This window comes from Hippocampus bargibanti, linkage group LG12 (genome assembly GCF_051943395.1).
Source record: "Hippocampus bargibanti isolate YZ-2025 linkage group LG12, ASM5194339v1, whole genome shotgun sequence".
Classification (NCBI taxonomy): Eukaryota; Metazoa; Chordata; class Actinopteri; order Syngnathiformes; family Syngnathidae; genus Hippocampus; species Hippocampus bargibanti.
In genome coordinates, this window is record NC_142745.1 from 4,907,126 (window position 1) to 4,934,518 (window position 27,393).

General features: G+C 41.0%; 3 protein-coding genes across 11 annotated transcripts in view; 1 reads left to right on the plus strand and 2 right to left on the minus strand.

Annotated features, from left to right (window-relative positions):
- Positions 1-14,924, minus strand: part of LOC148890081 (uncharacterized) — a 36,151-nt gene extending 21,227 nt beyond the window's left edge. For 2 of the 6 annotated variants that reach the window (XR_016116615.1, XR_016116616.1), the window contains exons 1-2: positions 2,469-2,750; positions 1,712-1,821 (exon numbers count right to left, since the gene is read on the minus strand). Coding sequence is in view for 2 of the 6 variants with exons in the window: in XM_089010144.1 (XP_088866270.1) it covers positions 1,712-1,821; positions 2,469-2,470 (112 nt within the window). In the remaining 4 variants the exon portion in view is untranslated. Of the gene's footprint in view, positions 1-684; positions 833-1,711; positions 1,822-2,468; positions 2,762-14,128; positions 14,210-14,606 lie in introns of those variants that run through there. The other 4 variants (XM_089010144.1, XR_016116618.1, XR_016116617.1 and 1 more) reach the window with 4 other exon arrangements.
- LOC148890083 (myosin heavy chain, fast skeletal muscle-like) lies at positions 2,800-14,499 on the plus strand. 2 transcript variants are annotated; one of them, XM_089010132.1, is made up of 41 exons: positions 2,800-4,052; positions 4,256-4,305; positions 4,556-4,771; positions 4,934-5,077; positions 5,162-5,318; positions 5,404-5,431; positions 5,530-5,641; positions 5,767-5,859; positions 5,937-6,000; positions 6,064-6,162; positions 6,239-6,342; positions 6,426-6,564; positions 6,671-6,789; positions 6,871-7,020; positions 7,154-7,324; positions 7,389-7,695; positions 7,767-7,840; positions 7,918-8,005; positions 8,200-8,317; positions 8,380-8,503; positions 8,598-8,734; positions 8,821-9,076; positions 9,168-9,410; positions 9,502-9,678; positions 9,752-9,897; positions 10,343-10,433; positions 10,513-10,902; positions 10,968-11,094; positions 11,226-11,344; positions 11,435-11,631; positions 11,713-11,896; positions 11,962-12,127; positions 12,205-12,329; positions 12,446-12,754; positions 12,827-13,030; positions 13,129-13,254; positions 13,329-13,499; positions 13,582-13,686; positions 13,767-13,862; positions 14,108-14,239; positions 14,313-14,499. In XM_089010132.1, exons 3-41 carry the CDS (start codon positions 4,568-4,570, stop codon positions 14,331-14,333), a joined length of 5,817 nt encoding a protein of 1,938 aa, XP_088866258.1. In that variant the 5' UTR covers positions 2,800-4,052; positions 4,256-4,305; positions 4,556-4,567; the 3' UTR covers positions 14,334-14,499. The 2 variants fall into 2 exon arrangements, with proteins under 2 accessions (XP_088866258.1, XP_088866257.1); XM_089010131.1 differs by having other exon boundaries at positions 2,800-4,771.
- A 981-nt stretch (positions 14,925-15,905) lies between the features above and the next one.
- Positions 15,906-27,393, minus strand: part of cacna2d2b (calcium voltage-gated channel auxiliary subunit alpha2delta 2b) — a 33,329-nt gene continuing 21,841 nt past the window's right edge. For all 3 annotated transcript variants that reach the window (XM_089010137.1, XM_089010136.1, XM_089010138.1), the window contains 20 exons: positions 27,304-27,375; positions 27,024-27,095; positions 26,139-26,200; positions 25,600-25,676; positions 25,463-25,523; positions 25,294-25,391; positions 24,634-24,724; positions 24,500-24,562; positions 24,302-24,405; positions 23,659-23,757; positions 23,459-23,550; positions 23,340-23,387; positions 23,174-23,245; positions 21,873-22,025; positions 21,010-21,062; positions 19,854-19,909; positions 18,899-19,022; positions 18,664-18,773; positions 17,818-17,900; positions 15,906-16,929 (listed from right to left, as the gene is read on the minus strand). In XM_089010137.1, the coding sequence (XP_088866263.1) occupies positions 16,834-16,929; positions 17,818-17,900; positions 18,664-18,773; positions 18,899-19,022; positions 19,854-19,909; positions 21,010-21,062; positions 21,873-22,025; positions 23,174-23,245; positions 23,340-23,387; positions 23,459-23,550; positions 23,659-23,757; positions 24,302-24,405; positions 24,500-24,562; positions 24,634-24,724; positions 25,294-25,391; positions 25,463-25,523; positions 25,600-25,676; positions 26,139-26,200; positions 27,024-27,095; positions 27,304-27,375 (1,686 nt within the window). In that variant the 3' untranslated portion in view covers positions 15,906-16,833. The remainder of the gene's footprint in view (positions 16,930-17,817; positions 17,901-18,663; positions 18,774-18,898; positions 19,023-19,853; positions 19,910-21,009; positions 21,063-21,872; positions 22,026-23,173; positions 23,246-23,339; positions 23,388-23,458; positions 23,551-23,658; positions 23,758-24,301; positions 24,406-24,499; positions 24,563-24,633; positions 24,725-25,293; positions 25,392-25,462; positions 25,524-25,599; positions 25,677-26,138; positions 26,201-27,023; positions 27,096-27,303; positions 27,376-27,393) is intronic.

Consider the following 27,393-nt stretch of genomic DNA (forward strand, 5'->3'; position numbering starts at 1 on the left):
GTGCTGTTTCGGTTTTTGAACAAATCGGTTTTCGAACAGGTTTCTGAAACGGATTATGGTCGAAAACCGAGGTATCACTGTAATATTGTTTCAATGAAAAGAGAAGGCAGACTTTTTTTAAACGTTAATAACAAATACTCAGTATGAGTTATTAATTTTGCCAAAGTGAGCAAGATAAATAGTGAAATAGTGTAAAAATTGTCTTCTCATGCTCATAAAATTCATCTTAATAATGCCATGGTTAATATCCTCTATATAGATACATTTGATGTCTTATTGCCTCATAGTGTCACTCACGCAGCTATAAACTGATATCTCCTCATCGCCGTTTGGAAATGTCCTTAAGAATCAAGATGCATATATAACTTCTGAAGCAAGACTCCCGTCTTAGCATCATTCCCTTTTCTGAAATGAGATCGCGGCGTGTGTCCCATACCGAAGGCTGTTTCCACAAAAAGAGCCGAGACAGGAACAAATGTGTGAGCATGCTGATGAGAGGAGCTCAAGGCTGCGAGCATTGCTGAGGAGACATCTATATTTGTATTTCCTCCATATAAGCACCCGCAGGCAGCAAAGCAGATCAAGTGTCATATTTTTATTTAATATATTGGCCTATTTTGTAGGGTGTGAAGCCACCAGCCTTCAGCCCCAAAGCCCCCCCTCAGCCCATCTTTGTCACTTGGATATCATCTTACAACAAGGAAAGAATGCAAACTACCAAACTTCGTTTAACCTGATCCTTCTTGCCTCGTATAGGGAACAAACGCTGGACTTGGAAGAAGGTCAAGCAACGAGTGCTGTCTTGTCTTCACTTCATCTGTCAGCGTACACGCTACAACGAGACCATTTAGAGAAAGAGTTTAAAAATAAACCCTGCACCCTCGAGACATCCCGAGTGCCTTTCTTGAAAATCCAGGAGATGGGAAACGAGTGACCTTTTGACTGCAGAGTTCACATCGGACAGTGGGGATGTCCAATGTATTAGCAGTGTTTGCTAGCTGTGCTAACGGCTAGCAATATTCAGCAAAGCACAATATTCAGAGTGGAAAGGAACAATTTCCTCAAAAAAGGAGGCTTCAAACTCGCAGTTAAGTTTACTGTCAAACTAAATTGTATGCCGTGTATTTAAAACCACATTTATTTACCTAAAATTCTGCTAGCTTAATGCACACACATTATGGGATATGCCACAAAGTTGCTAGTTTCTAACACTTTTAGCGGCAGTTAATTTAACATATATTGTGCACCAACACATGAACAGACAAAATAAAGACTCAAATGAAAGGGACATTGTCTTTATTGCTTTTTTAAAATTACTAATATTACTGTACCAGATACATATTTAAATCCTTTTTTTTTCATCTGTCAAATTTGTAAGGATCTCAGAAGTCTTAAAAAACTGAAAATAGGAAGAAAAAAAAACATTTGTATTTGAATGTATGTAAAATGCTGTTAAAATGACCCAAAAGTCCTCTAATATGAAGTCAACTATTATCAATGTAGTTGGTAGCGCCGTTGTCATTAGCATCACCTGGTCTTTTTTTTTTTTGGACTGTAGGTGAAAGTGTACATAAAACATTTTGGTTGTCGCGTAAGATCATGTTTCTCTCTAAACTAAATTAGAAGCAGTGCCAGTAGGGCGACAAAACCTTGTTTTTATTTAATAAAAAAACAATTAATCCGTTTCATGACTTAATTTATATGAACTTACAGCCAGCTTCTCTGAAGCTCTTATCTTGGGTTGCAGGCGCTTTGGAGCCAATCGCGGCTGTCTTTGGGTAAGAGGCGGGGTACACCCTGGACTGGTTGCCACCCGATAGCCTAGATAAAAAAGAAAGCGCTTTAGAGGGGAGGTGTAGCGGTGGTTGGATCTGTTGGGGGGGGACAGAACTACTCCAAACACAATGTCTCTTGTCAAACAATGACTGTGTGTACAAATGTATATTCAATTCATCTTATGACCTTTAAAGTATCTGTTGTAACTATGCTTTAAAATGAAGGGGATATACATGTAATTAATACACAGCAGTACCAAAATGGTGCAAGTAAAAAAAAGATCATTTTAGTACACAGTAACATCTTAACTTATTTTATGTTTTCCAGTCTCATTCCTCATTTTGTAATTAACTGCGATCAAACATGTCAGATTGCATACATTTTTTCCCCCAACTATACTTTACATCACCATGATATATGTACAGTATTTGAAATCCTCTGTCCCTCGTGAGCATGTTACCGAACTGCTGAAAAACTGCTCCCTTTCTACATATTATATTTAATAGTGTGTGATTGTATTAAAGCATCCTAAATGAGAAAGTCATTTGTCAAAACGCTGTGCAGTTATGAATATTTTTCACCCATAATCATCATTAATGTGAGAATGCTGAAGTAGCCCTAAGATAGCGTCCTATGTCCGAGCACATCCCCTCTAAAATGATGATCCAGGATTTTTGCAGACATCTACTTACATTTTACTGTAGACTGGGTGTCAGAACGACAGGTAAAAACTTAATCCTGCTTCCACTCCAGGCATCACCCCAAAAGTCCTCAACACAACAAGGCTAAAAACATAAAGGTGACATTTTACCAAAAAGAATGAAGGAACGGCAGTGACGTGCGGTGAGGTTCATGGCTGGTAAGGCACTGACGTCATCAATGACGTCACCACTCGTCTCTATTTAGTATTTGAACGGTAAATTCAGCGATTTTGAAAAAAATCCTAAAACGGTGAAGTTAAATGGACAAGAACTTTAAAGTACACATCACTAAATACATCTAAATACATCTAACTGTTTAATTTATTTTTTCATTTGATATTTCCATGACAGCTTTCCATGATGACAGGTGAGGCACTGCCTCACCTGCCTCCACTGACTGCACGTCACTGAGCAACGGCATCAAATCAATTGGAAACAAGAAAATAAATGTGAAAGATCTACAAGCAAAGCAGAAATGTGAGCGCTATTAGATCAACTATTACATTACAACAATAAAAATACAATGACATATGTACAATCATCACCTGCCTGGCTTTTGGTACACAACTGTTGTTTCCTAATTCCTTCAAAATCCTGTAGAAAGACATATGTGATAAGAATAAAACCCAAAAAAAAGCCCCAGATTTCCACTTCGGCTTGGCAAGGTGAGATAATGATGTTCTGTTTGCTTACTTATCACATGCAGTGTTAGAAGAATGACCTTCTTTTGAATAATGCCGCCCTGTAATCCATTGACCGGATACGCTGCTATTAATACAAGCATTGTTACATTCTCTTTTGTCCTCCAACAAATCCCACTAACTTTTGGGATTTGATGAGGCTGATCGAGACCCGGCCATGGCAGCGAATCATTGTTTTCACAAGCTCTTCATTTCATTTCTTTGTCACAGGAAAGACTTGCTAGGCTTCTGTAACCAAATACTGGTGACATATGAGCACTTATCTCCAGCTAAAGTTGGATAGTCCTCAGTGCCAAGGTGTATTAGAGAGATTATTGTAAAGACTCACATAATGGCGGAACTTTGGTAATAAAACATGCCAGCCAGAAAAAATATTTTCATATGCTTTTTCCCCTCCTTTTCCTGGCACCTTAGTTCCTTCGTTCAAATTTATAATCTATATGGGTCATGTATTTTCTATTTACTGTAGCTTTTGGGGTTCTAACAGATTCTATTTAAAACGAATTCATCAAACGGGATGATTTGAATGCCTGAATAAAACCACCCCATCAACACTTACAACACCATTTAATCTGCCGCTGACAGCAACGGAGCAAGTTTATAGGCCTAAACGAACAATTACCATTGCTGTCATAGAACATCGTATTTGCTCTGTTCCCATCTGCGTCTTTCCTAATTCCCCCTTAATTATCTAATTAAGGATCAGGGAGGTCGTCCGTGATCAACTATTGATCGGATATGAAAGAGGATACCAGACAATAGGCGTAAAAAGAACATGACCAAAAAAAGCAAGTCATCAAAGGCCGATGTAGGACCAACTCTATATAAGAAGGCTGGCCGGACGCCCTCAAGGAGTGACAGGCGACGAGTTAAGGTAAGTGGCTCTCAGTCTTATATTAGAATAAGGCAAGCCGGCTGCTTAGAAAACAATGCAGTGCATGACTACTCACTCTCCAGACATCAATAAGCGTCGACACAACTTGACCAGGATTTGGGAGGACCGCATGCTCCCTTTATTTATTACACTTATCAGGAATTCCTTTCAACTATTTGTGTTTTGTTTACTCCATCATTTAGAATCCTCATCCGCAACCATCATTCACTTTTCTGCTGAGGGTGGGACAAGAGTAAGTCTTCTCTGTTGTTGACGTCCATCATCTTTCATTCTAATTAACAGTCGGTGGATGTGTGGCATTGTTTTATCCATCCATCCATCCATCCATCCATCCATCCGTCCAACCATCTATCCATCCATCCTCAATACATCCAGCTAGCCATCATCCTTTCATCCCTATTTCCATGAGAAATCAGATCTGACAAGGTTATGACGTGACCATAAAAAAATGTGGAATGGCTTGCTTTTTCCCCCGATTGTAGTAAAGCACCACTATGAGCACGGACGCAGAAATGGAGTGCTTCGGCGCGGCGGCCATTTATCTGCGCAAGCCAGAAAAAGAGCGTATTGAAGCCCAAAATACTCCATTCGATGCCAAGACATCTTACTTTGTGAGCGAAGTCAACGAAATGTATCTCAAGGGCAAACTGTTAAAGAGAGAGGGTGATAAAGCCACTGTGGAAACCCTCTGTGGGAAGGTGAGAACCACTATGTTGCCAAGGAAAAGAATAAAGCTTAATCACTGCAAAGTCAACTTTTCAAAATTGATAGGAAGAAGACTATCGCTGATCATTGAATAACTGAACCTCGAAATTTGTCTTAAAAAAGTCCGCTTTTTCACTTTTATACTTCTGTGTCAGACTCTCACTGTAAAGGAGGATGAAATCTTCCCGATGAATCCGCCCAAGTTTGACAAGATTGAGGACATGGCCATGATGACCCACCTCAGCGAGCCTTCTGTGCTGTATAACCTCAAAGAGCGTTATGCGGCATGGATGATCTACGTATGTGCCGTTCCAAATGGATCCAAACTGTTGATTGAGTTGACATTCATCTTGTTTTTTTAACTTATTGCGTCCCTTTTTTAGACCTATTCTGGGTTGTTCTGCGTCACGGTGAACCCCTACAAGTGGCTCCCAGTGTATGACTCAAGGGTCGTGGCCGGATACAGAGGCAAAAAGAGAATCGAGGCTCCCCCACATATCTTTTCCATCTCTGATAATGCCTATCAGTTCATGTTACAAGGTATTGTTTAGTATGGGTGTGTGAAATCATATACTGTATATTTTAATATATATTTTTGTGGTGTTCATTATTTTTGTTTTAACAGACAGGGAAAACCAGTCCGTTCTCATCACGTAAGTTCTGCCTTTCTTAGACTATAAACAGCATCTGTTTCAATATATATTTTTAAAAAAAGTCATTGCTAAATGTTTTTTTTTTGTTTGCCTTTCAGTGGAGAATCCGGTGCAGGAAAAACTGTGAACACCAAACGTGTCATCCAGTACTTTGCGACAATCGCAGTACCTGGGGGAAAAAAACAAGAGCAATCATCTGGCAAAATGCAGGTACGAAATACATGAAAATGGTTACAACAGTGGAATCTTGTCATTGAATTACATCACGGTGATCTGATTTTCTCACACAATGTATAGAACGTACAGCACATAATCTGATTACTCACTTCTTGAAGGGATCTCTGGAAGATCAAATCATTGCAGCAAATCCCCTGTTGGAGGCTTATGGTAATGCCAAAACTGTGAGGAATGACAACTCATCCCGTTTTGTAAGTGTACTTATGTCTTTTCACACAATGATTTTCAAATGTGTTAGAATACTCACTGCCTCTACTTTGACATGTAGGGTAAATTCATAAGAATCCATTTTGGCACCACGGGCAAGCTGGCTTCAGCAGATATTGAAACATGTAAGACATGAAATTATTACACAAATGGCTTTTGCGCATTTTTAACGTTGGCCTGAACTATAGACTTGCTGGAGAAGTCCCGTGTGACCTTCCAACTGTCTGCTGAGAGGAGCTACCACATCTTCTATCAGCTCATGACAGGCCACAAACCTGAGTTGCTCGGTATGAAGACGTCACCTTTGAACTTTGGTGTCCAGTGGTAGGGAGAAAGAATTAACCCCATGTTTTGTTTTCGCAGAGGCTTTGCTCATCACCACCAACCCATACGACTATCCCATGATCAGTCAAGGTGAAATTACTGTTAAGAGCATCAACGATATCGAGGAGTTCATCGCCACTGACGTAAGATGAACATTTACTTCTGTCGTAGGATCTGTTTTAGTTGCAAAAAAGCAGTACTTAGTGTCTTGCAATTCCCAATACAGACAGCCATTGACATCCTGGGCTTTACTGCTGAAGAGAAGGTCAGCATGTACAAACTAACTGGAGCTGTCATGCAACATGGAAACATGAAGTTCAAACAGAAACAACGTGAAGAGCAAGCCGAGCCTGACGGCACTGAGTGTGAGTCATCGATCGCTTTGCCTAACTCACAAATAAAACAAATGTTTGTCAATGTATCTATCAGAGCAAGATTCTTGAGTCAAGCATGTGCCGAATGTCATTTCAGTGGCTGATAAAATTTCCTACCTCATGGGCCTGAACTCTGCTGACCTCCTCAAAGCTCTCTGTTACCCGAGGGTCAAAGTCGGAAACGAGTTTGTGACAAAGGGTCAGACTGTGCCTCAGGTACAAAGTAGAGCTACATGAGTACAGTCGATGTGTTGAATGTATTTTTCTTTTAAACTTAATGTTGATTTGTGTCAACAGGTGAACAACTCTGTCTCTGCTCTTTGCAAATCAGTCTATGAGAAAATGTTCCTGTGGATGGTGGTCAGAATCAATGAAATGCTGGACACGAAGCAGCCACGAAGTTTCTTCATCGGTGTCTTAGATATTGCGGGATTTGAAATTTTCGATGTGAGTACGCTTCGATCTATGCCCTGACTGTTGCAAAGATCAGTTTTCAGAGCAGAGACGATAGCATGTCCAAAGCATAGTCAAAATTATGTTCGCTTTAAAAAGAGTCTTGATGTTCTCTTAACGTTGTCAGTACAACAGCTTGGAGCAGCTTTGCATCAACTTCACCAATGAGAAACTGCAACAGTTTTTCAACCACCACATGTTCGTCCTGGAGCAAGAAGAGTACAAGAAAGAAGGAATCGAGTGGGAGTTCATTGACTTCGGCATGGACTTGGCCGCCTGCATTGAGCTCATTGAGAAGGTAGAGAAGAATAAAATATCGAGAACATGTTGAGACAACAGTTCAAAACAAAATGTCATTGCAGCCAATGGGGATCTTCTCCATCCTTGAAGAGGAGTGCATGTTCCCCAAGGCTTCAGACACAACTTTCAAGAACAAACTGTACGACCAGCATCTTGGCAAGAACAAATCATTTGAGAAACCAAAGCCGACTAAAGGCAAGGCGGAGGCCCACTTCTCCTTGGTCCACTACGCTGGCACTGTGGACTACAACATTTGTGGCTGGCTGGACAAGAACAAGGATCCTCTGAATGACTCCGTTGTTCAGCTCTACCAGAAGTCTTCTACCAAGCTGTTGTCCTTTCTGTATGCGTCCCATGCCTCGGCAGAAGGTAGAAAGCACTATACATCAATTCTAGAACTTGACATAGTATTACTGATCATATAATGATTATATCAACAGCTGAGGGTGCTGGTGGAAAGAAAGGTGGCAAAAAGAAGGGTGGCTCCTTCCAAACTGTGTCTGCTTTGTTCAGGGTAGGTTGAAGTAGCAAAATATGGTTCACATTTTTTATGGCATGTGTGTTCCATTTCTCAAATTCACAATATTTCAGGAGAATCTGGGAAAACTGATGACAAACTTAAGGAGCACACATCCTCACTTTGTGCGCTGCCTGATTCCTAACGAGTCTAAGACACCAGGTGTGATTCTTTTAACTCTATTTCCAATCTTTCATGAGCTATCTTGGACACTGTTATTACCAGAAACCAAATAGTGTATGCATTTTCATACTGCAAAAGACTATGTTGGGTGTCCTAGGGCCTGTTGAAATGTTCAACTTGTATCGAGCTTGCCCTTTTGATTCTTATTGTTTATTCATCACAATAAACTTTAGGTCTGATGGAGAACCATCTGGTCATCCACCAGTTGCGCTGTAATGGTGTGCTGGAGGGCATTAGGATCTGCAGGAAAGGTTTCCCTAGCAGAATCCTCTATGGTGACTTCAAGCAAAGGTAGCAAAGTTAAATGTCAATCAAAATACTGCACGCGAAATGAATTAAACATTTACATTCAGATACAAAGTGTTAAATGCCAGCGTCATCCCGGAGGGTCAGTTCATTGATAACAAAAAGGCCTCAGAGAAACTTTTGGGCTCCATCGATGTGGATCACACACAATACAAGTTTGGCCATAGCAAGGTAAAGTAAAAAGTTAGTTTTCTTCAGAATGACTGTAAAGAGCAGTGGTGTGTAAAAAGAAAAGCCGAAAGATCATGTCTGACATGACTTCCAGGTGTTCTTCAAAGCCGGTCTGCTGGGTACACTGGAGGAGATGAGAGATGAGAAACTAGCCGAGCTGGTTACAATGACTCAGGCTCTCTGCAGAGGTCACCTGATGAGACGAGAATTTGTCAAGATGATGGCTAGAAGGTACGCTATCTGTCAGGGTTTCCGAAAATTTCTTTCAAAACAAGAAAAATTACACCATTAACTCAACATGCTTACATATTTATCAGGGAGGCCATTTTCACCGTCCAGTACAACGTCCGCTCATTCATGAATGTCAAAACATGGCCATGGATGAAGCTGTACTTCAAGATAAAGCCTCTACTAAAAAGTGCAGAGACTGAAAAAGAGATGGCTCAAATGAAAGAGGATTTTGAAAAAACCAAGGAGGATCTCGTAAAGGCATTGGCCAAAAAGAAGGAACTGGAAGAGAAGATGGTTTCTCTCCTGCAGGAGAAGAACGACCTCATGTTACAAGTGCAATCTGTAGGTTCAATACTGACTTCTCATGTGTCCTGCCTCTTCACTCACATGCACCAACCATGATATGAACGAACTTCCTTGATTTGCTTTCTAGGACAGCGAGAACCTGACTGACGCAGAGGAAAGATGTGAGGGGCTCATCAAAGCCAAAATCCAGCTTGAGGCCAAACTCAAAGAGACAACGGAAAGGTTGGAAGATGAGGAGGAAATCAATGCTGAGCTTACAGCCAAGAAGAGAAAGCTGGAAGACGAGTGCTCAGAGTTGAAGAAAGACATTGATGACTTGGAGCTTACCCTAGCTAAAGTTGAGAAGGAGAAGCATGCCACTGAGAACAAGGTTATACAATTACCGAAATTTTGAGAATTTGGTATTCAGCGGTTACTCCATCCACAACTGTTTCAACTCAATTATATGCAAACTCCTCCAGGTCAAAAACTTGACTGAGGAGATGTCTTCTCAAGATGAGACCATTGCCAAATTGAGCAAAGAGAAGAAATCGCTCCAGGAGTCTCATCAGCAGACCCTGGATGACCTTCAGGCAGAAGAAGACAAAGTCAATATTCTGTCAAAGGCCAAGAGCAAGCTGGAGCAGCAAGTGGATGATGTCAGTAAGCCACACGTTGGGGGAGATGTCGAATAAAATTGGATATAATGGTAAAGATGTATGTTCCTCACAGCTTGAAGGATCACTGGAGCAAGAAAAAAAGCTTCGTATGGATCTTGAAAGAGTTAAAAGGAAACTGGAGGGCGATCTGAAGCTAGCTCAAGAATCTATAATGGATCTTGAGAATGACAAGCAGCAGTCTGATGACAAAATCAAGAAGTACGTATACTTAGCGATTGACTGTTGTCATCCAAGCGACGCGTTGTAAAGGGCTCAGCTTGAACACATTTAACACTACCGATGATCATCTACAGCACAGGTGTCAAAGTCAAGGCCCGGGGGCCAAGTCTGGCCCGCCGCATCGTTTTATTCGGCCTGCGAAAGCAAATCAGACTTGTGAAATTCCATGATGTTTGCTAAAGTCCGAACCAAAATTTCAAATTGTCAAATGTAAACCACAATAACAGTCAATTTTCTTGACTTCACATTTGAAAGCTAATTATTTGTTAGTTTGTTGTGCACTCTGGATCTCATATGTGGGGGAGATGTGAAACATTCTAATGGTTTCCTCAATTCATAATGGCCCTCGACATCGAAACTACAGGAAACCTTAACTACAATTCGGCCTGCGACAAAAAATGACTCTGACACCCCTGATCTACAGGAAGGACTTTGAGGTCAGCCAATTACAGGGTAAGATTGAAGATGAGCAAAATCTTGGAGTACAATTACAGAAGAAGATAAAAGAACTTCAGGTATTTGATGACAAACTTTAGAACACACAAACAATGAAAAATCTTGAGAAAATATCAACTCAAAATATGTGTGTCTCAGGCACGTATTGAGGAGCTGGAGGAGGAGATCGAAGCTGAGCGGGCTGCTCGCGCCAAGGTAGAGAAGCAGAGGTCTGACCTCTCCAGGGAACTTGAGGAGATCAGCGAGCGACTCGAAGAGGCCGGTGGGGCCACCTCCGCTCAGATCGAGATGAACAAAAAGCGTGAAGCTGAGTTCCAGAAGCTGCGCCGAGACCTGGAAGAATCCACCCTGCAGCACGAGGCCACCGCCGCAGCTCTCCGCAAGAAGCAGGCCGACAGCGTGGCTGAGCTCGGGGAGCAGATCGATAACCTTCAGCGGGTCAAACAGAAGCTGGAGAAGGAGAAGAGTGAATACAAGATGGAGATCGATGACCTCAGCTGCAATATGGAGACCATTGCCAAATCAAAGGTGAGAGCATTATCACCTAATTTCAACCAAGAATAAATGTTTTTTTTCCTGTGTTCTTCTTCCAGGTTCATCTTGAAAAGATGTGCAGGTCTTTAGAGGATCAACTGAGTGATCTTAAGTCCAAGAATGATGAGAATGTCCGTCAACTAAATGACATGAGCACTCAAAGATCAAGACTTCAAACCGAAAATGGTAGTCAAACACCTTGGGAAAGACCACAGTATTTGTTTTTAGTGCTATACCTGACCGTAAAAAAATATATTGTTACCTTTTAGCTTGGTATATTTACATTTTCATGTCTTCAATCTACCATCTTTTATTAGGTGAATTTGCACGTCAGCTAGAGGAAAAAGAAGCTTTGGTATCTCAGCTCACAAGGGGGAAGCAAGGCTACACCCAGCAGATTGAGGAGCTCAAGAGGCACATTGAGGAGGAAATCAAGGTAACAGGTCCTCAAATCAGCCAAACAAAATTAAAAGATTATCTGATGATTAGCAGGGACTATTCACTTATGTCTTCTACTTGGTGGCAGGCCAAGAACGCCTTGGCTCATGCTGTTCAGTCCTCCCGTCATGACTGCGACCTTCTCAGAGAGCAGTATGAAGAGGAGCAGGAGGCTAAAGCTGAGCTGCAGAGAGCCATGTCCAAGGCCAATGGTGAGGTGGCTCAGTGGAGAACCAAATATGAAACCGATGCTATTCAGCGCACTGAGGAACTGGAGGAGGCCAAGTAAGTCACGACCACCGCACCACGCCGTTCACACAAGGAATGTTTCATTCTCACGATATTTCCATGAAACACTTGAACTAGGAAAAAGCTTGCCCAGCGTCTGCAGGATGCCGAGGAGTCCATCGAGGCAGTCAACTCAAAGTGTGCTTCGCTAGAAAAGACCAAGCAGAGGCTGCAGGGTGAAGTAGAAGATCTGATGATTGATGTGGAGCGAGCCAATGCTCTGGCTGCCAATCTTGACAAGAAGCAGAGGAACTTTGACAAGGTGTCCATTGTGTATTTTGTTTTAAGTCAACACAGATCTGATTATGCCCTTTTGGATGCGTTGAGGTTCTTGCTGAGTGGAAGCAGAAATACGAAGAGAGCCAGGCAGAACTGGAAGGATATCAAAAGGAGACCCGCTCGCTCAGTACTGAGATGTTCAAACTAAAGAACTCCTATGAAGAAGCTCTGGATCACCTGGAGACCCTCAAAAGGGAGAACAAGAACCTGCAACGTAAGACCCGTACCTCGATCTTCCCAAAACATCAAGATATAAAAAACATCTGTTGTTCTTTAACCTGTCATATATAGAGGAGATTTCTGACCTGACTGAGCAAATTGGGGAGAGTGGAAAGACAATCCATGAACTTGAGAAGGGAAAGAAGGCAGTTGAAAGTGAGAAGAGTGAAATTCAAACAGCTCTGGAGGAGGCAGAGGTAGAAATCATCACATCTCAAATCATAGTGGAGAGGATGAAAGGAGAACTTTGACAACAAGTATTGCCAAGGGAATTTCACGAATTTCCATTGACAGATGTCCCATTGTTGCACAGGCTACACTCGAACATGAGGAGTCCAAGATTCTTCGCATTCAACTCGAACTGACCCAAGTCAAGAGTGAGATCGACAGAAAGCTTGCCGAGAAGGATGAAGAGATGGAGCAGATCAAGAGGAACAGCCAGCGTGTGATCGAGTCTATACAGAGCACTTTGGATGCTGAGATCAGGAGCAGGAACGATGCCCTGAGACTCAAGAAGAAGATGGAGGGAGACCTGAATGAGATGGAGATTCAGCTCAGCCACGCCAACCGCCAGGCAGCTGAAGCCCAGAAACAGCTGAGGAATGTCCAGGGACAACTAAAGGTACAGACACTCGAACATATCTGGAAGAGTAGGGAGGGTGGTACTGATTTGTGTCAATGTTTTAATGCGCAGGATGCCCAGCTTCATCTCGATGAAGCCATGAGAGGTCAGGAAGACATGAAGGAGCAAGTTGCCATGGTGGAACGCCGGAACAACCTGATGTTGGCTGAGATCGAGGAGCTGAGAGCTGCTCTGGAACAGACGGAGAGAGGGCGCAAAGTGGCTGAAGCAGAGCTCATTGATGCCAGTGAACGTGTTGGTCTGCTACATTCTCAAGTGAGCTTCACATGTGCTTTCCACAACCCCGCAAAAAAAAGTAGTTTTTTTTTTTTTCAAAAGAGCTTCAAATGAAGCATTTGTTTCTTTTAAAATAGAACACCAGCCTGATCAACACCAAGAAGAAGCTGGAGGCTGACCTTGTCCAAGTCCAGGGCGAAGTGGAGGAAGCTGTGCAGGAATCAAGAAATGCTGAAGACAAGGCCAAGAAGGCCATCACTGACGTGAGTTTTCATGCATGCTTTTATTCGCCTCTGTGTAAAAACTGTTGTTGAGCTCCTGTTTGTTTATGTTGTAGGCTGCCATGATGGCAGAGGAGCTGAAGAAGGAGCAGGACACCAGTGCTCATTTGGAGAGGATGAAGAAAAACCTAGAGGTGACAGTCAAAGACTTGCAGCACCGCCTGGATGAGGCTGAGAATCTGGCAATGAAAGGTGGCAAGAAGCAACTCCAGAAACTGGAAGCTCGGGTAAAAATCTCCCTACACTCGCATCCACACTCCTGTGGGACATCCAAAATGTGGACCATGCTCCACCTCCATTTTGTTTCAGGTGCGTGAACTTGAGTCTGAGGTGGAAGCTGAGCAGAGGCGAGGATCCGATGCCATCAAAGGCGTCCGTAAATATGAGAGAAGAGTTAAGGAGCTCTCCTACCAGGTTGGTGTTCATTTCCTCCGTCATGCCAACCATTATCTGAAAGTCCGGCAAAATAATACAATCGACTCGCGTCTCATCAGACTGAAGAAGACAAGAAAAACGTCAACAGGCTTCAGGATTTGGTAGACAAGCTGCAGCTGAAGGTCAAGGCCTACAAAAGGCAGTCGGAAGAGGCTGTAAGTGTCATGTTGGTCTTAAAATGTTGTTTTCTAACAAAACCTCCGCATACAATGCCAGGCAACAATCTGATAGTCAATCTGATAGTCATCAATCAAATCTCCCCCACTGACCACATCTTCAAAAATGCTACACATCATGTAATTGCTCAGGAGAGTTTAGCATTGCCAATTCCACTTAGCTGTAAATCGTTTCCCAAAACAAAATCTGCTCTTTCACTCGACTCTTGGCTGTCATCCCTCAGGAGGAACAGGCCAACACTCACATGTCCAGGCTGCGGAAGGTTCAACACGAGCTGGAAGAGGCTCAGGAGCGCGCAGACATTGCCGAGTCACAGGTCAACAAGCTGCGGGCCAAAAGTCGTGAAATCGCCAAAGTCAGTATCAAGCAAAGTTGCTGTAAAGTGACACGAAACAACTACCAACAACTTTCTTGTGTTCGCGTTGTAGGCAAAGGATGTTGAAGAATGAGATGCAACCTCAGTGAGGGATTTAAATGGAAATCATAAAATATGATATTTCATTGGAACACTCTCATGATGTCCTGGAGATGTCCATTTAATCAATAAAATTTGACTGTTTGAAGAATTGCCTTGTCTTGAATGCACCAATGTTAGCGATGATTGATGTAGAAAGTGTGTATGTGGGAGTGTGTGAGGTTACGTTCTGTTCAGGTATCTGGTTCAAGGTGAATCCAGAAGGTGATTCATCTTGAACCAGACACCAGATCAAGTGATTACTTACCAAATGGAACTTTTGTTTGATAACCAGTGACGTGATCAGTCCGCGCAGGCAGAATATAGGAATATTTTTTTCATCTCTGAAAAAAAAACAACTGCCAAAGTGGGAAGTCGTCAAACAAAACCGATCGCTATCTTTCGGAAGGTGTAACACGTGCTAAAAACGTCAGCGGGCAACATAGCGAGCAGCTGCCACTATGCGCTTCCTCCTTGTGGAGTATGTTCGACTGACATAGTGACAAATGAAGTCTACCATTTGCAACCTGTCAGTGCACTTAATTAGGCACCTGTTCACTCCAGAATGTGAGGCATTCACGGTAACACACCCTAGTTGAGTTCTTGTTGATTTATGGTAATACACAGGAGTCGCCTGTTTTTAAAACTCTGCAGTCTAAAATGTTCTTATCACATTAGTCACACACACATCTGACTTAATCTTACCATGGCATTTTCCCCTTCTGCACAAGCAACCTTAACTAGTAGCCCATATGCTACCTAGTTATTAATGTGTCATCAATCTTAGTGTTTATTTGATTGACAACTGCTTTTACGGTCTAGTCACAAGACATTATGCAGCTATAAAACTATCAAATAAAACGTTTATAATCTATTATATAGACTATATCATGAAATGTTCCAGAACATGCAGGAGAAGCTTGTGCAGAAGGCTCAAGAGTCAGAATCATGTTACTCTTTGGTATTTTTACAAAGTCACTCGGTGTGTAACAGCACGAGCGATGTTACTGAAGGATTTTACGCCTCAACCACTCCATTTATTGTTTTGAAACCTTCACAGCTAACACGGCAGTGACATTGACTAGATGCCAAACCACATGATACTACATACCTAAAGTTTTAAATTGTAGGTGTAAAAGTCAAGGCCTGGGGGCCAAATCTGGCCCGCCACATCATTTTATTCGGCCCGCAAAAGCAAATCAAACTTGTGAAATCCCATGATGCTTGCTAAAGTCCGAAGCAAAATTTAAATTTGTTGTATGTAAACCACAATAGTAGTCATTATTCTGGACTTCAGATTTGAAAACCATTTGTTATGCCTTCTGTATGTAATATCTGGAGATGAAACATTCTAATAGTTTCCCCAAATTCAAATCGGCCCTTGAGAGGAAAAAATGAGTTTGACACCCTTGGTTAAATGATACATCATGATCCAATGACAACACGGCTATTGTGATTCATGTTGGGGTTACCGGCAACCCTGCATCAAAAAGAAAGGCAAATACAGCCTCATATAAACTTTTCAATCAATGGTGGAAATAATCATGACACAAAGCTGAAAAACAAAAAATATCAAGAGCATTTAATCACCAAAGATAAAAACATTGAAATATCCATTTGTAACGTGACGGACTGACAAAATGTTTTACAAAGTTAAGCTCGTTGTATTCGGCGGAATGCTTTGGATACAAAAATGAGGTGGCAGGATGGGAGGCTGGCACAAAGATCGGAACGCCCATCCCCAGTTGACCACAATATAAGCCAAGTGAAGTGCAAAGTTAGTGCAAAAACATTGAGACATTCTTTCCGAGACATCAACTGACAAGAGTATCGTCGTTTTTAATCTCTGGATTTTTTTGTGTTATTTTTGCAGTCGGCACCTAAGAGTCATACACATTCAATACCGATTGGTCTTAAACAAATATATTGATATAGATCAAATAAATGCATACATGTAGGTCAGCAACAAATACATCAATTTTATTGAGAAATTAATTCATAAGATCCCCTAGTACATGCCCTGGGTTTTTTGTCCCCTCTCCTTAAGCTGAATAAATACATAAAAGTGTTTTTGGCTTCACTGAAGTCAAACTTTGTTCCTCGTTTGTTTCCACAAGATGTACAAGAGGAATGTTTCATATCCTTTCAATTATTTACACAAAATTTCTTCCAAAACATCATGCAAATAAATAGCGGTCATTGAAAAACTACAACATTGACCTTAATGGATACTTTGTGAATACTTTTTGCTTAATGTACAGCAGTGTTGCTTTAAGACCGAAATTCAAAGCCACGGGGTTAAAAGCAGTTTTTTTTTTCTTCAATTTCTGTTGAAAGCAATGTTGCTGGCACATCCACCATTGTCCCGCGAAAGGAATGTTTCAACTGAAATAAATGCTGATCCAGAAGTTGAGTCACTTACTTTGGGTTGGTTACCTGACCTTCCTTCAGTTGACATGTCAATGAATGAATGAATGAATGAATGGCAGCACGTGTCAGTGGTGCAAGAAAGGCAGAATGAGTTGAAGGACAAGAAGGACTCCCATGCATGGTTGCACCAAATCTGCTCGTCCACACTCGGAAGTATTTTCCTGCAATGAACAAGATATTACTGTACATCATATTGAATATGCACTCTTGAATTTATTAACTCATTTCCTCCCATTCACAAATTTATTCGTGAATTGAAAAGATGAAGTCGAGCGTCATTCCCGTTTTTTTTTTTTCAGGTTTGTTTTTTTTGTTTGGGTGCCGATAAAGCGGCAGGCACTATGGTCTCTGGCCATGTTTTTCCCTTCCACAAGGGAGCAGCATTTCCCCTTTTTCCATGATAGCGCTTTGTTCCATCTTCAGCTGTTGTTAAAGCGCTATATAAACCAATATGTATGTATTGCATTGTATTTTGGACAGCTGCCCTCATTTTAATCTCATATAACTCCATCCCCATATAACTTAGGAATTAACTCTTTTCTGATGAAAGAAGAGAGTCTAAGGTTTCTAACGCTGCATTGAATGTTTATGTAGTCCTAAAACTCAATATTCTGTGGGTCATGAAATTTGAGTGAAAATGATCAAAACCCTGGCACTGCATTGGACACATATTTGCACATCTGGCAGTGAATGAGTTCAGAAGCATATGGACAATGGCAATGTATTGGTTGATTTTATTTTTTTGGATGACTCCAGTGGATTCAATGTAAACTCAAGTGTATATGTTCAACAGGTAAAAAATGAAAAAATACAGTCGACACACTACTTGGACACATTATAACAATAAATGAGATAAATGAAATTATGCTTTTTTCGTTTGCAAGCGGAGGCATATGCAATGCTTGCAATGCAAATGGATGCGATCGTATTTTCAATTGCATAAAAAATCCAAAGCCACTGTCAGCGCACATTACATATTTGACATTTTAGTTCCTGAATTCTGAATGGAGCAGATGTGCCTCATATTTTTAGATTGTTTTTCTACTCACTAAGGCACTGAAGTCAAGGCAGGTTGTCGGACCTCTCCGATATCGTGCGTTGCTCAGTACCTCGCAAGGATTTTCCTCCTGGACTGAATGTAGCTGGTTGAGGACAACAGTGCTCACATTTGTGTGTGTTTGTGTGTGTGCGTGTTTGTATGACGAGTCTTGTGAGGACCGCTAACATTTTATACCATATGTAGTGAGGACATTTTTGATAAGTGAGGACCTTTTGGCGGGTCCTCACAAGTTTTTCCATTCTAAAGGCTTTTAGAGGGTCTATATATGCATCTGTTAATGTTTCAAAGAGGTTCTAACAAATTCATCCAAAATGATTTTTTTGGTGTGCATTTTCACGTCACTTGGATACACACACTTTTTACTCACTGTGTGTGTGTGTGTGTGTGTGTGTGTGTGTGTGTGTGTGTGTGTGTGTGTGTGTGTGTGTGTGTGTGTGTGTGTGTGTGTGTGTGTGTGTGTGTGTGTGTGCGTGTGTGTGTGTGTGTGTGTGTGTGTTTAATGAAAGGAAATAGTTCATCCATCAAAAAGTAAAACGATATTTTAACCAAATTCACTACAGGAGTGAGGACTTTGAATGTACCCATTCGGAAACCTCACTCCTGCTATTATTTCCGTTTCAAGTCCACTTTTTATTTCTTTGTTTTTAAAGAAGTTGAAGTGGGAAATGGGGTGACATTTAGTGTTCAAATGTCACACTAGTTTCTGTCAGTGCAGTGTTCAAATGTCACACTAGTTCTTCTATAAACTTATCAGCAACGGTGGTCCTCACTCCTTATCTAGAGTTATCCGTGCGTGTATGTGCGTGCGTGCATGTGTGTGTGTGAGAAAGGATACACTCCGTCCTGACTTGGCTCAGCCTCTCGATCACACAGGAACTGCAGGGGAGCGTCTCGGCCACCACAAAGAGGAGGTTGGTGTTTTCTATCCGCTTGGCATGGAACAGCCTAGGTCAACCCGGCGAAAAAGAGAGAGAGAGAGATAGATAGAGAGAGAGAGAGGGGGGGGCACATGGATTCAACGTGTGAACAGTACACAACATATGGTGGACGACCTGAAATGAAAAACACACCGCGAGCAGTTGCCACAATCCTGCAGCACGTTGTATGAGTTGGTGGTATTGGTGAAGAAGAATTGGCTTTGGATGGTCACACAGCTGCTCGTCTTTATCTCAAAACCTTCTACGAAGATGTCATCTGGAAATAAAACATATTTTAACATACATAATGTCATTACTGCACTGTCAAGACCTTCAGATTATGGCCTCATATATTGGGCACATTGCAATATAAGGTGCATTGAGTACAACCTACAATAATGGTTGTTGTTGCGCTATGCATCCACTAGATAGAGCTATGCTAAAGGAATACAATACAAAACAATACAGCTTTATTTAATTCATTCACTGGCATTCCTAAATTTATTCGGGAATTGAAAAGTGCCAACACGAAATTGTTCGGGTTTTGGATTTTCTTGCGGGGATGCCAATAAAGCGCTGGTCAGACCTCTTGACATCTTTTTCCCTCCCACGAGGGGGCACCATTTGCCTTTTGTACAGCTGCTGCCATTTGAAGCTCAGATAACTCCAGACCCATATAACGTAGTTTTTTTAACTCCGATTTTCTGATGAAAGAAGAGAGTCTAAGGTTTTTAACACTGTATTGAAGGTTTATGTAGTCCTAAAACTCAATATTCTGTGGGTCCTGCAATTTGAGTGAAAATGACAAAAACCCTGGCACTGGAGTCAACACTTTTTTGCACATCTTCTAGCAGTGAATGAGTTAATATATGACACTAATAAACTAATAAATCTGATTGATTTGAGTTGACGTGTGTAATTTTGAGTGTCAACAAAAGATTGAAAGAATGTTTCAATGTGAACAGGACATACCGCAAAAATTCTAAAAATTGTGCTTTTGCCGTGATCTGTTCGCATTCACGCAAACCATTGGTATAAAGTAATTTTCTTTAGATATTTTAACCTTCTTAGTGCAAGTGCATTATTCCTTTTGGGAAAACACTCATACCTTGTTGGAGCCAGCTGATGTGTGCTAGTCCGTATAGCAGCTGCTGGATCAAAGACCTGAAGAAAAGTTATGCCTTGTTAAAAAGGGCCCGGACCCAAAAAATAAAATAAAATATTAATTATAGTAAAGACAAAAAAATGTAGGTAATGATGAGCTGAAAATAGACGAGTCAGACAAAGACACTGAGAGGCAGCTGACGCCTTCGCAGCTTCATGCCCCAAAGTCTTAAAGGACAACCGACGTCACTTTTTTTGTTTTTTTAACTGACATCAGAAAAACGTTTTATAGCATCTAAAATATCCAAAACACGCAGTATATTTTTTAGTCAAATGCAAAACACCAATAAAAATAACTTAAAGTGTCCTAAATCTGCAAAAAAATTGAGCTGCGAATTGGGCATTTTCAGAAGGTCCCGCCCCCAGTTCGTGACGTCACGCCAAGACCTCTTGCATTGCTGGAGAATCAAAACAATGGCTTCAGATTCGGAGAATATGCTTTCTTGTTACACATCCAGTTATGAATATGATTCAAATAGTTCTGAAGAGGAAAGCATACATGTTTGCAACCGATTAAAGAATTATATGTGCCATTATGAGGCAACATTGAGGGGAGATGTCTCAACGAAAAAAAGAGGCACAAAATGGCGACCTCCAGTGGCCATCTCCGCTTCCACAGGCTGAGAAGTTCCTTATTTGGAGCTTGGACTCCCTCTTCTGGCGGCTTTTGGGTGCAACACGGCTCTCAGACCAAACATGTACAGCAAAATACATTGACGTGATGGAAGGACGCTACAATGCATCTTTTTTACGGTCAGGGGGCGGTCCTTTCATGACGTCACGGACGGACTCGTCACCAACTCAAAAACAAGACTTCGTGAATATTCAGCGCGAGTCTTAAAACGTAAAATATAGCTATATGCGGTGGAATCTTATTAAAATACGCTCAGTAGAAGTCATTTGAAGCCATTTTACAAATTATGGACACAACTTGTCCGGAGACGTCGGTTGTCCTTCAAAGGGCAAGCTGCATCCAGACGTGTCAGTTGATGTGAATTTGTGAGCTGAGTGTGATTTTATTTATTTTAGCCTCGCAGGGATTACAAAGACAATAAAATGTTGAATTGAATTCCATATATTAAAAAAAAGTGAAGTCTCACCAGGCCACCGTGGACGTCCACCACGCCAAGCTGAGGATGTCAGCGATGGTTGGCTACAGAAAACATCAAAGGGGTTCAGTGGGGAATTTGAACGCATCAGCGACGCAAACAATGGCTGGTTCCAAATGTGTGACCCATACGATATTTATAAAAAGCACCGTTAACTCATTCGCATTCGTACATTGTGTAAGTGGAGGTGAGAGTGTGTGTTTTGATGTATCAGTCATTTTAGTAATTTATTTTATTTTAATGTATTTATTTATTAATTATGTTATTTTATTTACCTTGTCCTCCATTTTATAAAGTAATCCATGCTCTTTATTATTCTTATTTTTCAATGATGTAGTTATTATTTCCCAACCAATTATTTAATACACGTAATGAAATATTGTTTACAATGATTGAATACAATAAATTACTGTTATTTTCCAGTGTATAAGGCACACAGAGTATAAGGCATACCCCCAGTGAATGGTGTATTTTCAAACTTTTTTCTATATATGGGCACACCGGACTATAAGGTACACCTTCAATGAATGAATAAAGTTTTCCAAATATAGATAGATGAATATATAAAAGTTTTGAAAATACTGTATGGGGAACACCACATAAGGCGCTACAGTAGAGGCTGAGGTTACGCACTACTTCTAAAAGGGAAATGGAGTCAGGGGTGGCTGCTGACAGTCGTTGCGAGACATGTTGTGGCTCAATATGACATCACATATAAGGCGCACATGCGTATAAGGCGCAAGGTCATCTTTGGAAGAAAATCAAGGCTTTTGGGTGCGCTTTATACACCGGAAAATACGGTAATTGAAATGAGGATTCAATAAGATGAACAAAAGAAAGCACAAAGCTCTTACCAAAAAGAAGCGGCGAGGTGCTGCCCCAGTGTGGCTGCTGCTGACAGGCTCGCACGCTGACTGGAAATGAAAAGTCTGTCGGCGGTTGAAGATGGAATTGTTATAGAGGGCGTGCATCAAATATGGGTCCACGTCTCCAAAAAATAGTCCGATCTGCAAGAAAAAGGGGAAACGCAGCTTCTCTTATTTTATTGAAACGACGGGGGATCTATAACAGGTCAGGAAAACCAGAACATACAATACAATACAATACAATATATATTGTTGATATAGTGCTTTAACATAGCTGAAGCTGAAACAAAGTGCTTAACATGAACATATTGTCAAATCACAAAAGAAGAAAAACAAGACAGTATATATCGGTCCCACAAGTATCAGAAAGGTTGTGCATTATTAGCAAACTATTATTAGTATTTCCCAGTGTATAAAAACCGGAGTATAAGGCGCAGCCCCAATGAATGGTGTATTTTCAAACTTTTTCCATATATAAGGTGCACCGGACTATAAGGTGCACCTTCAATTAATTTAAAAAGTTTTTAATTCATTCATTCAGCATAATAAAAAGTCTCATAGGATATGTCCATGGATATTCAATTTAAAAGCTAAATACAACTAAACTATACATAAGAATTTGAAAAGTTTAAGCCACTGCATAAACATGAAACATGCCGTATTTTTCGGTGTATGAGGGGCACCGGAGGTGCACCCTCAATGATTGGTGTACTTTTTCCGTATGTAAGGCGCACTGGACTATAAGGTGCACCTTCAATGAACGAAAACAGTTTTCCAAGTATAATACATAAATATATACAATTTATCCAACTATAAGGCACACCATATTATAAGGCGCTACAGTAGAAGTGGGGTTACACATTACTTATTCTAGAGGGGGAAATGGAGTCGGTGGCTGCTGACAGTAGTTGCGAGACTTGTTGTGGCTCAATATTACTTCACCTACAAGGCGCACCTGCGTATAAGGCGCAAGGTCATCTTTTTAAGAAAAACAAGGCTTTTGGGTGTGTCTTATACACGGAAAACAAGGTAATTTAGATTTTTCTACCACCGTCTTTGTCATCAGTCCATTCCATGATCAATTGCTGCCATCTTTAGAGCACATTGTGTTACTACACTGACAGAAACCAGGCAACAACTAAAAATAAATTTATAGCAGTGTTTTGAAAACATTTTAGATCAAGTACTTAAAATGACATTTATTTTAAAATTACAGTAAATTAATATAGATTTCACCCCTCTTAAGTACACTTTGAGGGTGCTGATCTCTTTTTTTATGCTATACTGACCTTTTTCCAGTGATCTCTCTGATTCGACATCACTAGGAAGCCACCGTCATCAATGAGGTAGCAAAGGAGGTCCTGTAGACATCAAACATATAGGCATATGTTTGAGGTTATTATCAAGATGAAAGAACAAACTATCACTCGTCATTCAACATTTGGTGTGACTTACATCAGTGTTCACCTCACAGTCCATCTCACAGCTCCTAGATGGTCCGCACTAGGTGACAAAATGCTTGGTGAAGCAACCGGATGGCAATGTTAAAGTAAATGACATTTGAAGTGTTATACCTTGTAGGAGCCTTGTCGGCTGTCTGACACGTTGCTGGCCAGGATCTTGAACTTGTCTAACCACGCTTCCAGGTCCAACTTTACGCCCACCACTAACAGCCGTAACAAGCCGGAAGAGGTCAAAAGGGGAGCAGCAAATGAGCAATGGAAAATAGTCTTGAGAAACCAGTGTTTTTTTTTTTGTTTGTTTGTTGTTTCACCTGCAGGCTTGAGAAGTTTGCCTCCTAAATTTACTTCCACAGCTGAACTGACTAAGATTCCAGCAGTGCCATTTTCTGGTCCCAACATGTCCTCCAAAGCTGTTCAGAAAGAATGAATGAATGAATGGATGAATAAATACAAAAAAAATCATTATCTTTAAAAAAAAAAAAGTACTGTATTTTCCGGCGTATAAGGCGCATCTTCAATGAATGACAAATGTTTTCCAAATATAACATATAAATATACACAGTAAAAGTTTTCCAAATATAAGGAACACCGCATAATAAGGCGCAACAGTAGAGGCTGTGGTTACGCAGTACTTCTTCTACGTCAAGAAATGTAGTTGGTGGCTGCTGACAGTATTTGCGAGATCTATTGTGTCTCAATATTACTTCACATATGATGCGCACTTGCGTATAAGGCGCGGGGTCATTTTTTTGAAGAAAATCAAGGCTTCTGGGTGTGCCTCATACACCATAAAATACTGTAAATAAAATAAAATACAACATCTTATTTTTGTCCAATAGGGGGCAGTAGACAAAAAAGGGAACCACATCAGCCATTTCGCAATTTTGGAATACAAAGGACATTCGAATATATTTTCTTTCAAACTAAATTAAAAGAATTTATAAATGTTCTTACAGACTCTAGACGGAGCTCGGAACATGTATCCTTTGTTGTCAAGGCTCCTTCGGTAGTAATTTGAATTGAAAGGCTCGGCGTCCTCATCCCATAACTCAGCAGCTCTTCATACACAAAAAGGGAAGCATTCATTTATTTCAACAGGGTAATATTTGGGGGAGTGGGAATATGATGCTAGGCTTCATCAGATGAACTCACACGTTGGGGAACACTCGCGTTACGCCTCCATCAGTGGATGCAAAAACAGCCAGGAAGCCGTACCTGTAGCACGCGCGCAGCATGTCATGACGCAACAAGACGTGAGTCACTCACCGTGTTTGCAATACACTCACGAATTGAGATCCTTGTTCTTCCACACGCGTGAGGCAAGCTGCCCGATAATCCGAGAGTCCAGGATCAAGTTGTGTATGAGTCTTTGGTCACCTTGAATTTGAAGAAACAAAAACCTCTCACATCGATGTCACTTTAACTCATTCACTGCCATTCACGAATGTATTCAGGAATTGAAAATATGACATAGAGCGCCATTCCCAAATTTGTTCGGGTTTTGTTTTTTTTCTTGCTTGGGTGGCGATAAAGCGCTAGCCAAATCTCTGGCAATGTTTTTCCCTTCCACAAGGGGGCACAATTTCCTTGTTTTTCATGTTAGTGCTTTCTTACAGCTTCAGCTGTTTTTAAAGCGCTATATAAACCAATATGTATGTATTACATTGTATTTTGGACAGCCAAATTTCATTTCAAGCTCATATAACTCCCGACCCATATAACTTAGGAATTGACTCTTTTTTCTGATGAAAGAAGATAGTCTAAGGTTTCTTACGCTGCATTGAATGTTTATGTAGTCCAAAAACTCAATATTCTGTGGGTTCTGGAATTCGAGTGACAATGACAAAAACCCTGGCACATAAGTGGACACAGTTTTGCATATGTCTGGCAGTGAATGAGTTAACAGTGAGTTCCAGGATGTTCTTGTGACAAACTAAGCGACGTACACTCCTCTGACTCAGGAGAAATTTCCAGCATGAGGGAAAGAAAGTTCTGCAAAAATTGCGTGTTGTTGTCCGAAAGCTGCAGGCGCTTGCAGTATTCCCTGCGTAGAGTACAGAAGATGTTAACATCACTTATTAAAAATTAAAAACAAAAAAATAATGTAAATGGCACCTTGGAGCAAGAAAGACATGTCCTGAAGATTCAAAGGAGCTCGGTAGTAATGACTGCATGTCTGCAAGTCACAAATTGTGTTACTTTTTATTTCTTTGCATTCAAAGTCCTTTCATGTGTTGCCTTCGAGTACTTACACTGAAGTTGAAGCATCACATCACTGAGGTCTGCCTGGATGTAGTACTCATTGTACGGAGGTAGTACCAGCCCCAGACTGCGGGTGGTGTGGATGAGCAGACACATACACACACGCGCGCGCGCACACACACAGGGGCGAAACTGTTTTCGTTTGACGGTTCGAACATAATGTACGTTATAGTTGTACAGTAAAGTCTCGTTATATCGATATCGGATATATCGATAGTACCGGTTATATCGATACTATTTCTATGCACGCACAGAGAAAATTACATGCAAACAGGGTCGGATATATCGATAGTCCCGGTTATATCGATATTTTTTCGGACTCCCTTGAATATCGATATAACGAGACTTTACTGTATTAAGTTCATCCTGTCTACTTGACATCTAATTTAAAACATTATTGTCGGTGTTCAAATACCTGACATGTTTCGGCATCTACTTCCGAAACATGTCAGGTATTTGAACACCGACAATACACTGTCTTTAAGATAAGAATCTGTTTTAAATTATAATGTACGTTAAACAAACTCACCTGTAATCTGTACCATTGATGGGGGTCCAGGCGTAACCTCTGTACACTTCATCAATGTATTGCTAAAAATCAAAGCACATGCATGTCATTGCCAATTCCTGTAAAGGAAATCTATGGAAATACAGTAATCCCCCCGTTTATCGTAGGACGACCCCCCCCCCCCCGCGCGATAGGTGAATATATGCAAATTAGGGACAAATGCTGCTTTAAAAAAACAAAAACAAAACCTCCCTCTCTCTCTTACGAACGCACACTTCCCTAGCTGTGTGTGTGTGTACATGGCTGTCAATCATGGGATATTGTGCTGTCATTGGTCGACGTCAGCACTGGGAACCAGTCAAGCTACAGCCATGTACAAATCCTGAGTCATTTGGCTTTTTTTCTCTTTACTTTTTTTTTTATGAAAAAAAAATCTGCTATGCCTTGAACCTAAGTGAACCGAGAAGTAGCGGGGGATCACTGTAGGGCTTGAAGGGTGAAGGAGTTGTTAATGTCGTCAACAATTTAAGAGTCTTCGATGAAATGTTGATGCACATTTTTTGAGAAGATTTAGAGCCGTTTTATAAATGTTATTACTTGTTATCATGGACTGTTTTACCGTCATGTGGCTCAATATCGGGCAGATCTGCATGAGCTGAGACATTTCAATAAAGCAGGTGATGGAGAATTTATTACTGTCCATGTATTCTGAGATGTGTCCCTAATTTTCTGTCCATATTACGCAATGAAATAAAGCCATCAAAAGCATATTTGTAAATTCAAAATGGAGAATTTCAACTATGCTACAACTTGTGTATTAGCTGCCATGTGAAATGCGTGTGTTGAGTGGATATTTCGAAGAAACTGCTATTTTTAGACATAGCTTCACAGTTTTTTTTTACTTGCCTCGTCAACAGACTTGACAAGAGTTTTGATCTGCATGTCACCTGACCGCCCGTCAATCATCTGGCGTCGGATCTACGGCACAGAAAAAAACGTTGTTTTTTTTTGCAAACAAACGTGCAGCAGAAGCTGGGTCGCCGGCCTCTCACAAAGTGCTCTGAATATTTGGGTGGTTTTGAAAAAAAAATCCTGCTCACTGGCGCGGTAACAACTTGAAACATGAGTCGAATGAGGGCAAGGTATATGGAAGGCTTTTTTTTTTTTTGGCGCACTAAGTATTCACCTCCTCTTTATTGCTGTCCTCCACTTCTGCATCCAAGAAATCCAGTGTCACGGGTTCTGGGACATGCACCAGCTAAGAGATGTAAAAATA

What these genes read in the sequence shown, in the direction of transcription:
- LOC148890083 (XM_089010131.1), top strand. Translation starts at nt 4,568, where the DNA reads ATGAGCACGGACGCAGAAATGGAGTGCTTCGGCGCGGCGGCCATTTAT. An exon ending in CGGGATTTGAAATTTTCGAT is followed by an intron (nt 7,021 to 7,153) that starts GTGAGTACGCTT and finishes TAACGTTGTCAG; the next exon opens with TACAACAGCTTGGAGCAGCT. An exon ending in AAAGGCAGTCGGAAGAGGCT is followed by an intron (nt 13,863 to 14,107) that starts GTAAGTGTCATG and finishes GTCATCCCTCAG; the next exon opens with GAGGAACAGGCCAACACTCA.